The sequence below is a fragment of the Ziziphus jujuba genome, chromosome 1 (assembly GCF_031755915.1).
Source record: "Ziziphus jujuba cultivar Dongzao chromosome 1, ASM3175591v1".
Taxonomy (NCBI): Eukaryota; Viridiplantae; Streptophyta; class Magnoliopsida; order Rosales; family Rhamnaceae; genus Ziziphus; species Ziziphus jujuba.
The window spans coordinates 22,659,450-22,670,661 of record NC_083379.1 but is presented as its reverse complement, the minus strand read 5'-3'; the positions used below and the strand labels follow the sequence as shown (position 1 = coordinate 22,670,661).

General features: G+C 34.9%; 1 protein-coding gene across 3 annotated transcripts; it reads left to right on the top strand.

Annotated features, from left to right (window-relative positions):
• The first annotated feature begins 672 nt into the window (after positions 1-672).
• On the top strand, positions 673-9,789 carry LOC107424757 (probable ubiquitin-conjugating enzyme E2 24). Of its 3 annotated transcripts, none has more exons than XM_016034618.4 (10): positions 674-1,092; positions 2,233-3,327; positions 3,572-3,682; positions 3,830-5,289; positions 5,983-6,108; positions 6,453-6,887; positions 6,996-7,059; positions 7,990-8,129; positions 8,398-8,709; positions 9,231-9,789. In XM_016034618.4, exons 4-10 carry the CDS (start codon positions 3,838-3,840, stop codon positions 9,462-9,464), a joined length of 2,763 nt encoding a protein of 920 aa, XP_015890104.1. In that variant the 5' UTR covers positions 674-1,092; positions 2,233-3,327; positions 3,572-3,682; positions 3,830-3,837; the 3' UTR covers positions 9,465-9,789. The 3 variants fall into 3 exon arrangements, with proteins under 3 accessions (XP_024931610.1, XP_015890104.1, XP_024931608.1); XM_025075840.3 differs by having other exon boundaries at positions 2,233-3,335; XM_025075842.3 differs by lacking the exon at positions 3,572-3,682 and having other exon boundaries at positions 673-1,092.
• Positions 9,790-11,212: the final 1,423 nt, after the last annotated feature.

Here is an 11,212-nt window from a genome sequence, read left to right as displayed (position 1 = left end):
ACATAGTTTAAATTAAATTAATTAAAAATATAAAATAATAAAATTTTCAGTTCTTCAAATTAATTTTTGCAAAAAAGAAAAAATACATTTGACAATAATTTAATTTTACTAAAAATATAAAAATATCATAGTTTGCCACCATAGATATAGATGGTTTATTAAAAATCTAAAAAATATTTATATTTATTTTCAAAAAGTGTGAGTGAAATATTCCCAAAATTTTTTATAGTCAAACAATACCCATAGTTTTTATTATTATTATTATTTATTTTTACAGCCGTAGGTTTACATGAAAGAAATTGTGAAAAGTTGTTAAAATTATTAATTTTTCAAAAGGTGGCTAAATTTTAAATTTTCCCCTGAAAGGCCGTTACCACTTACAATTTCGGTGTTATTAAATTTGCTAGTTGTAATTCTAAATGTGCAAGTCGGTATTGGTGCAAAATTTTAAGGGTTTTAGATGAAATGTGCCCGGAAAATAAAAGAGATCAAATGTAAGGGGGCAGCATGGTAATTTGAAGGTGTATTAACTGTTTTTTGGAGGTGTACAACAGTACTTGTGTCTGATAGTGATGCAGTTGGTATATTCTCTGTAGTATCCATTCAACAGTCCCTATATCTAATTGGCTGTGAAAATCCCAACCCTGAACCCACCCCTACTCAAATCACCCTCCAGCGTCTTAGTCCTAGACACGAACTGAGACCCAGCCTCAAAACCCAACAAAAAAGAAAAAAAAAAAAAAGAAAAAAAAAATCTCCATCCCCTACACAAGAGAGAGAGAGAGAGAGAGAGACTGTGTCTCTTTCAAATGGTTTCCAGGTTCGTTAATGGCGTGACTGCCAGGATTCAGGGAGGAGCTCTGCCTCTCTGACTTCCTAGCTTTTCCTTTTTTTTTTAAGCTGTTTGGCATCTTTTTCTTGGCTTGGAGGAAAATAATAAATATTGCAAGAAAGTCTAAGGAACTGTCGGGAAATTTCAATAACCAACTTGTTTCAACGAGTTGTGTTCTGGGTCGAGCTTCTTTCATCAGCTTAAGAGATTCAATGCTGCTTTCTGGGGATTGGTTTCAGTGCTTCCAGAGACAGCAAATGGTACAGGTTTTATTTTTGTTTTTTTGTTTTTTGTTTTTGTTTTTTTCAATTCTATTCTATATGATTTTTCTACTTTTTTGGTTCATATGAATCGTTACTTTTTGTGTTTTATTGTCTTTGATTGAAACATGAGTTTCCTCACAGCTCTATATAAAATTTTTATTCTTTAGAGTCAATATAGTAATCCTTTGATATATTTTTCTAAAATTTTATTGGGACTGAATGGAAAAAACTTAGATATCTGCTATATAATAGTTGGAGAAGAAAACTCTGTCATCAGGTTGAACTCAACATGGTTTCTCGTTTGAAATTGCTGCAAGAAATGATTTTTCGAATAACGTTTTTATGTAGATTGATTTATGTTGAAATGACTGGATTGTGGAATTTGAATCTTTCTTAAATTGAATTTGGATAGAAAATTCGGAGAAAGAAATTTGAATTTCAATCTAAGTTGTAAAAACTTTAGAGACTATGTTAGTGAAATTACAAAATAAGTTGGAGCTTATTAATCTTTGAATTTAAAATTATTATGTTGGCGTTGAAGCTTCTTTCCTTTTGCAATTCATGCTATTCTTCTCCTTACAAGACCAGACCTTCATGTTAATGACTAAAATTCAAATCTTTCTGCGCCAAGCCCTCATATCTAATGTCTTGAGGAAATCTAAAGTGCCAAATTTGAAGAATGAAGCATCATAAATTTTTTTGTTTTTCTAGAAGTTTCATGTATGAAAATCAAGTTAACAAGCTTTCTTTTCTGTTGTTCTTGAAAGTAACTCTGCGGTGAAAATCCATATTTAAACAAAGATCACTTTACACATTTGAAATTCTTCAATATCTCATTTTATTGCCACATCTATACGTAGGTTGAAAATTGCTATGATCTATTCTTTACCCTGAATTGTTCAGCTATAGGTTTTAGGTATACATAACCTTCTTCTCTTCATCCTCTTGCATTTGTGTAGCCCTATTTCTAAACCTCACTTTTATTATATTTTTATTTTTATTTTTTTTGGCCAAATTCATTCTTAAATGTGATATAGTTTTTATGAGGCGGTGACAATTGTAAAATAAAACTGCAGTTGCTGTTTCTAATTCTTTTCATGCTGAAAATTATAAATATTAACGGGTGGTGTATTACAGGTTCTTTGGAATATTAACAGGTTAGAGAAGCTCACTTGATGTTTGACTTGAAAAGTGGTTTGTGATTATATCTTGCTCTCTTGGAGTGGTCATGAAAAAAAAGTAAGTTAACTGCAGTAAATGAGGTGTTGTTGCTGGTTCCCTAAAAAAAATAACCAGTTACTGAAGCTGTCTTGACATTTGGCTACGATGATTGGTTATTGAGACATCTATCTAAAAGGCATGGCCTACTCTATGGACAAGAATGAAGTCATTAGACATACAAGTGTACCGTTTGTTTCTGTTTGTTAGTGGCTTTTATGTAGTTGATCTTGATCCTAACTCTGTTGGTTATTTAACAAGGAAAATCTTGTTTGGCACTGGATAATTGACAGAAACTTTGGCTTCATTTTGGGGCAAATCTCCTTTGGCAATAAATTTTCAGATCTAACAGAAACAGCAGAGTTTTTGGTAGTTTTCTTATGTTTGATAAACATATCAGCACGTGATTCAGCTCTACTGGGCAAATCTCCTTTGGCAAAAGTTACAGAATTTCCCTTTGGTTGGGTAACATTCCTTGGCAGCGGTTAAGAAGAGTTGTACTTTTCTTGGAAAAACCTATCAGTTGTAGTTGATCTAGTCTCCATCCTTGCTGTAGCATAGATCTTCTTTGGCACTTAGTTCTTTCTCTGGGATGTTTTACCTCTACCTTTGGGAAATATCCCATCTGCTGGTTGAAGTTAGTTGATACTCTGCAGTTGGGGAAGTCACAATCCGAAATTTCTTTTAGGGGAAATTCTTTCTATCAGATTCAGTCCCGTTCATTGGGCAAATCTCCTTTGGCATTTGGGACCTTTAGTTGACTCTTATTATCCGTGTGGGGCAAATCTCCTTTGGCATCAGATCTCCGTTTTACTGGTGGGTATCCTGTTGGAGATCCTGGAAAATTGTCTGTATCAAAAGTCACTTGGATAATCAACTCTGTCCCAATAAATTAAGTTGAGTTCAGGATCGTTTGGTCATCTGTGAAGTGCAAACTTCCGATCTTAGTAGCAGTACGAGTCAAAGACTTCTACGTTCAAAACAGGTGTTCGATGCTGCCTATTGTTAAACAAGGTATCATGGTACCTCCTGTTTTCCCTGTTTAATACTGTCATTCCTTCATAATATGTTTGCTTAATGTAAGTGCTACAAAATAAATCCTCTGTTGCTATGAATTTCTCTTTCTAATGATTGATTTCTAAGAATGTTGTATCTCTTGCATGCTAACAATTTAAAAGGCTATTTATAAAGCCATATATTATTCAAACTAGAATTTCAAGGGCCACTCATGAAATGTTATCTTTGCTTTGGAGTCCAGATTTAACAGATTTCATTCTCAAAAAGATATTTTCTTTGTAATTCGCTGAAGACGTGGGGGATCATTTTAGCTGACTTTTGCAACGTAGAACACAATTCTAATTTTATTGAGGTATTCGTTTCTGCAACATAGACAAATTATTTTCTTTCTTTATTTGTTTAGTTTTATTTTGTTTCAATAGTTCTTCATATGTATACTCATACACATACACATACTTGTAATCATGCTATTGATTTTAAACCTTGTATGTTCCTCTAGGGCTCTGAATGATGGATATGCTCCTTAGTGATTCTGATTGGGAAAGTTCTAGTGAGCTTGGTAGTGTGGGGGATCAAGAAGAAATTGAGCATTTATACAGTGGGCAGGCTCTTAGCATTTTGTCAAGCCTAGAGGAAAGTATTGGAAAAATTGATGATTTTCTCTCGTTTGAGAGGGGATTTATGCATGGGGACATGGTATGCTCTGGAACAGACCCATCAGGACAGATGGGGAGAGTAATTAGCATTGATATGCTCGTGGATTTGGAAAATGTTCAAGGAGAGGTACTAAGAGATGTAAATTCCAAGAAGCTATCAAAGATTCGATCCATTTCAATGGGAGATTATGTTGTTTGTGGGCCATGGCTTGGTAGGGTGGATAAAGTAGTTGATCGTTTAACTGTTGTTTTTGATGATGGGACAAAGTGTGAGGTCACTGCCATGGATCGAGACAAGATCTTACCTATATCTCCAAACATCCTTGAAGATCCACAGTACCCATATTATCCAGGACAGAGGTTGCAGATTAAGCTGTCTACGGTTTCAAACTCAGCTGGATGGTTATGTGGTACGTGGAAAGAAAATCAAGATGAGGGAACTGTTTGTGCTGTGGAAGTAGGTTTAGTATATGTTGATTGGCTTGCATCAGTTCTTACGGGATATGAGTCGGATCTGCCTGCTCCGCCACGTGTGCTTGATTCCAAAAAGTTAACTTCATTGTCATGCTTTTTGCATGCAACTTGGCAGCTTGGTGATTGGTGTCTTCTTTCAATTTCTGATCGTAAGGCTGTCGAGGAGAAGGGTTTTCGGAGTGCCTCTACTCATGAGCTCATCATTAAAAAGCATAAGAAATTAGAAAGCGAATTTAGGAGAAGAAATCTTAGTTCAAATGTTGAGGAAATCTTTGTTATTGTGAAGACAAAAACCAAAGTTGATGTAATATGGCAAGATGGTAGCATCACTTTGGGATTAGATTCGAAGACATTACTCCCCGTAAATGTAGCAAACGCTCATGACTTTTGGCCTGAACAGTTTGTAATGGAAAAGGCCCCTTGTGACGATCCACATGTTTCAAGTAAGGAAAGATGGGGTGTTGTTCAGTGTGTAGATGCAAAGGAACGAACAGTAAAGGTGCAGTGGAAAACTGTCACTACTCCTGAAGATGAAGAGCTGATGGTGGAGACTGTAAGTGCTTATGAACTGGTTGAGCACCCAGACTTTTCCTTCTGTTTTGGGGATTTAGTGTTTAGGTTGGTGCCAGACAAGGTTGATGGTCATGTTGTTAAAGACTGTCTAAACACAGAGATTGTTGTGGGTCAGGTAGACACTTTTGAGGGAAAAAACTGTGGGAGTGATACGAATGAGTGTCCTGATAAGTGTTTCCTTTCCAGCATTGGTAATGTTACAGGCTTCAGAGATGGTGCTGTGGAGGTGAAATGGGCTACTGGCATTACAAGCAAGGTATGAGATTAAGGCATTTCATAGTTTACTTGTGTGTATTCCAACTATATGTGGCTGATAATGGTGCTATTCTAGTAGTCTTATAAGGTGACAAAATTTGGTTATGCATTTGCACTGGTAATAGGGAAGTATAATCAACAAAATTTCGTTATTTTACATGATTAGATGCAACACAACTGTGTAATTTTATTTTCTCTTTTGGAGATAAATTCTCATCGAAGGATATTGTTATCAAATAGGGAATGTTTCATAAGATTTAATGAGTTTTTTGCATAATTTTATTTATAATGACAAGTTCCCACAATCAATAAGCATTTTGATTTATTACTGATAAATCATTCAGGACATCTTGTCTACAATTCTCCTTCAAGTTTGAATTATTAAATTAGCTTCTTTCTAATGGCCTTGTGTCTATATATTTAAAAGAAAATAAATAAAAGAAATGATTATCTTTTCTGCTCAGTTGGCCTTGGATTGTTTATTAACCTTCTTTTGGCCTAGCAATTTGAGAGGTTATGTTGAGTCTCATGAAGTTCCTTCCCTTGTGAAGATTCATATTGTAGATGTGCAGACATGATGGTTATCAGTATCATGCCCCATCCCATATTTATTTTCAAATGATTCTGGATACATGAATAAATCTATGGCAGGTCAAGTTGACATCTTTTAAGATATTGCTTAATATGGTTATAGGTTGCACCTTATGATATATTGCGGATCGATAAAAGTGAAGGTTCAGCTGCAGTTGCTAGTGAAGGAGGAGTTCAGGACTTGAATGAAGAAATAACTGATGACAAACATTTTAGTCAGAAAGGAAAGGTAAAGCAGACTTTCTTTCTCTGTTGGTGCAGATGCATAAATAGTATCCAACTACTTTAAACGACAATTTAAGACTTTGACTGCACACTCAAATATCATAATGCTTGGTTTGATTTCTAAGAAGTAGGAAACAGAGACAAACAATATATCTTTATTTTATGCAACCTATCTCTTTAAAGAGTCCAAGGTGTAGGTCTTATTTTATATCTTTTCTTCGAAATATAAAACCTTTCAAAATGGTTGCATTGATTTTGTTTCGTGAGAAATTCAGTATATATTATATGTCTAAAACTTTTATAGCATCTGTACTTTTCAACACACTCAAAAGTTATTATTATGTTCAGGGCTTGCTGAACTCCGACGCTGTTGGTGAAGGTTGCAATAACTACCCCTGGTCCAGTTCCTTTTTCTTTCCTCAAGCCGCCATTGGATTTTTCACAAGCATTGCTACAAGTCTACTTGGATCCTTTGGTTCCACATCACTCGGTGGAACAGTGCCTTATGTCCATGTTTCTGAAGTTGAAAAAGAATCTGGAATCTCCAATGAGAAACAAGGATCAGAAACTAGTGAACTTTGTCTTGAGCCACATCCAATTTCCAAGTTGGAGATATATGATGAGAAAAGGTTAGATGAAGAAGGCAACGAGATTCAGTGGGATAAAGATCTCCCACATACAACAGCTGATAAGAATCCAAATAAGTTTAGGCAGTTTGATATGGTTCCTGATTGCTTGGATCATCATTTTCTTGAAGCCAGCAAGGGTCCAGCACTGTCTCAGGTTTGAAATATTGCCCTTTTTTTTTTGGGGGGGGGAAGTTATAACATCTTGTTCCCTTCACATGGTCAAGACTGAAGACAGCTTAATTGTTCATTGCATTGTGCACAGGTGAGAAGAAGCTGGCTAAAGAAAGTTCAAGATGAATGGAACATTCTACAGAAAAATCTTCCTGGTTAGTACTTAATATTGTCTGATGCATGCTTAAATCATTTTCATGCTATAAGGAAGTTTTATATATATAGATATATGTGTGTATGTATGTATGTGTATTTTTTGTTGTGTGTTTGACAAAAGAATTTCAATTTTGGTTTTCACCATTTTCAGTCATTTTAGGAATTTGGATTTGAGTTTGGTTATGGTGTCCTACCAAAAGTTCAAAAGGAAAAAAAAAAAGGAAAAAAGAAAAGGGAGTTACTTCTTTAGCGATTATAAATCAAAACTGAAGTGTGTTAAATTTAAATGAAAAAAAAAAAACCAATATATAGTAGAGTGACCTAGTAGCTATCAGCTCCTGGACCTATTTTTCTGATAACAGACAGAGAGAATAGTTTCTTAATCCTACCTGAGTTGCATAATATTTTGAGGGAACCTTCTTATTTTTATCTTAATAATCTACTCCTCTCTCGCAATTGAACCTTCCTATTTTTATCTTAATAATCTTCTGCTCTCTTGAAATTGAAGAAGCTAAAAATATCTTCTTCTTCTTCTTCTTCTTTTTCTTTTTTCTTTTTTTTTTTTTAATTAGATTTTGCAAGGAAGAAAAACATATATAATTTAAGAAGTGCAATGTTTATCTTTTACTAAAATGGAGTCACAAAATTATAACAACTCAATTATAATGTCCCAAAATCGGTGGGAACAGATAAAGTATACAGTTTAAAATGCTGTCTTAGTGGTGGGGAAGAATGGAAATGACAAAATAAATCAGATTTGAATCTTGGAGTAATGGTGATACAAGAGTTGATTTCATCAACACAAAATAGCCATTAATGATCTATATATCCATCAGTTGATAACATCCAAAATTAGAAGGAGCAATTTTATTCAAATATTTTACAGGCATACTGGTAACGTTCTTATATAAGTTTTTTGACCTCAACAGAAACAATTTATGTACGTGCTTTTGAGGAAAGAATGGATCTCATCCGGGCGGCTATTGTTGGTTCACCTGGAACGCCATATCATGATGGACTTTTCTTTTTTGACATCTATCTTCCTTCGGAGTATCCTCATGAACCACCAGTAAGTTTCTGCAAAAATATCTATGTTTCTTGTCTTTTTGGTTTGCTTAAAATATTGTTAAGCTGAAAAACCAACATTGATTGTGCAAATAGAATATCGTTCTGCACCTTAGAAAAGCCTAAGAATACACTGTATAAAACTGCCAGTTTTATTTTTGATAAACTAGGGTGTCAAGTTCAGTTCTACATTTATTTCCCATAAATACATTTTTGCCACATGTGATGTCAACAAAATCTTATGCAGCTATTCTGGACAAACTTTTATGCAGATGGTACATTACATTTCTGGTGGACTCCGTGTCAACCCTAACTTGTATGAGTCTGGGAAGGTCTGTCTTAGCCTTCTCAATACATGGACGGGTAGGGGCACTGAAGTATGGAATCCAGGGAGCTCCACTATTCTTCAAGTTCTTCTCTCCCTTCAAGCACTTGTGCTTAATGAGAAGCCTTATTTCAATGAAGCAGGATATGATCAGCAGATAGGAAGGACTGAGGGAGAGAAGAACTCCGTAAGCTACAATGAAAATGCATATCTTGTGACCTGCAAGTCCATGATCTACCTCCTGCGAAAGCCACCCAAGGTACAATAGTCAATCTCATATGGGCTGCCAGTTTATGGTTTTGGTAATGGCTAATTAAGTTGATGATAAAATAGAGCCATATAATTATTTATAGAAAAGATTGTTTTATTTTGTGTATCTTCAAACTGTTTTCAAATGAGTTCTTTCTGTTTTTCTATAAACATTTTAACATAAGTATCCATTCCACACCGTGTACAGTACTGATTGCAGGATTTCTAGAAACAGCATTTCATTTTATGTTTTCCTGTTCTCTCTTTTTTTTATTTTTTTTTTAATTTTTTTTAGATAATATTATTTAACTCCATACTTTTTAAAATAAATTTGCTCTAAAGAATACACATGACATGTGTTATTTGTAAGGCATAGTTTCCCCAATAGGTACTAAATTTTAGCCATCTTTATCCCAAGAAGGGACAATTTTTACCACAAAACCATGCTATTTGACAGTGTGGATCTATTTTAGTCGTTCAGTTTACCTATATCAGTGTGTGTAACATATTACTTTAATAATGATGGTGCAGAATTTTGAGGTGCTCGTGGAGGAACACTTCAGTCAACGCTCTGAGAATATTCTGATGGCTTGTCAAGCATACATGGAAGGAGCTCCAGTAGGCTGTGCTGCTGGTTTTAGCAAAACTGAAAATGAACATCAGACGGGAGGCAGTACAGGGTTCAAAATTATGGTCGGTAAGCTCTTTGTGAAGTTCTTAGAGGTTTTTTCTGAAAAGGGAATAAATTGCAGCCAATTTAAATAACAAATTTGCTATATAGTTACCGATAATGGATAACAAAGGCTTTCCTACAATGTATATAAATAATCTCTATGGTATCAATATTGGCTGTTCAATGATTGTTAGTCAGCTGTTGTTTGTGGAATTTGGTGGTTCCATATGTGAAAAAAAAAAAAAAAAAAAAAACAAATAAGATTTCTGAGCGTTTGGGGGTTGGATACGTATGATATTACAAATGCTTAGTGAAAGATTGGTCTGCTGTATTACTGATAAGGCTTCTTCTGGTGATTATGTATTCTTGTGGACAGTATTCATAAAGAAATAGCAATAAGTTGGATTTGTGTGCTAAGATGTTTATGATTTTTTAATAATGCTGCTTCAAGGAGATGAAGAATGAGGCAATGACCCTACGTGAATCCTAACAAGTTTGCCAAAACAGAAGCAAAAAGAACTTCTGATAGTGCCAAAGTGTTTTTTTATTTTGTTCTATTTTTTACCCTTTTCTCAATCATTCCCCTTATTTTGCTTTGAGGTCAATCTCCAATCTCCATATCAACTAGGTTTGTCTCAAAAAACAAAGAACAGCATATATATATTGAGAATGTTGGTGAAGAGAAATTCTCATTAACATAAAGAAATATAACCCTAATATTTATGCTAGAGTAGCCAGTCCACTATTCTAGGAAATAAAAGGAGAATCCTACAAGGATAGGAATCTCAACAAACTAGAAAAGTAACTAATTAGTAATCGGTCAATAATTGATCTTATTTATTAGGAAACTAAATAATAAATCCTAATCTACCATATTACAAATAAATACTTTTCTAATGTATACAAACTATTCAGCTCCTTTCTACACTCCCTTTCAAGCTGAGTTGTATATGTTATACAATCCCAGCTTGGAGTTAAATTCATCAAAACTTATTCTTGAAAGGGCTTTGGTAAGAATGTCAGCAAGCTACAGTCTAGTATGGATGTAGCTCAGTTGAACTGTTCCATTGTTGACCTTCTCTGAAATGAAATGCTTGTCAATTTCAACATGCGTGGTCCTATCGTGGCGTACCGTGTTTTTAGCAATGCTGATGGCGGATTGGTTATCATTAATCATTTTTATCTGGTCTTTAAAATTAACTCTCAACTCCTTTAGTAATCTCTAAAGCCATATTCCTTCGCAAATACCCAAAGGAAGAGCACAGTATTCTGACTCTGCACTGCTTCTTGACACTATTGATTGCTTTTTGCTTCTCCATGTAACAAGATTGCCCCACACAAAGGAGCAGTAACCACTTATGGATCTCCTAGTTAGTTCTACAGCCCAACTAGCATCAGTGTATACCTCTATCCCATGGCTTTAACACTTTTTGAAGAGTAAACCGTGGCTTGGTGTCATCTTCAAGTATCTAAGAATTCGATTCACAACCTCTAAATGTTCCTCATTCGGATTGTTCATGTGCTGACTAACCACACTCACTGAGAATGCAATGTTTGGTCTCATGTGTGAGAGATAGATCAACTTGCCCACTAGTCGTTGATACTACGCTTTATCCACTGGAACTCTTTTCTCATTTATACTTAGCTTTGGGTTAGGGCCATAGGCGTCTTTGCAGGTTTACACCCAAGCATACCAGTCTCAGTTAGCAAATTTAAGATGTATTTTCATTGGGATATAACAATTCCTGCCTTAAATCGAGCAACCTCCATGCCTAGAAAGTATCTGAGGGCACCAAGATCTTTAATTTCAGACTCAGTAGCGAGTAATCTTTTGAGGTTG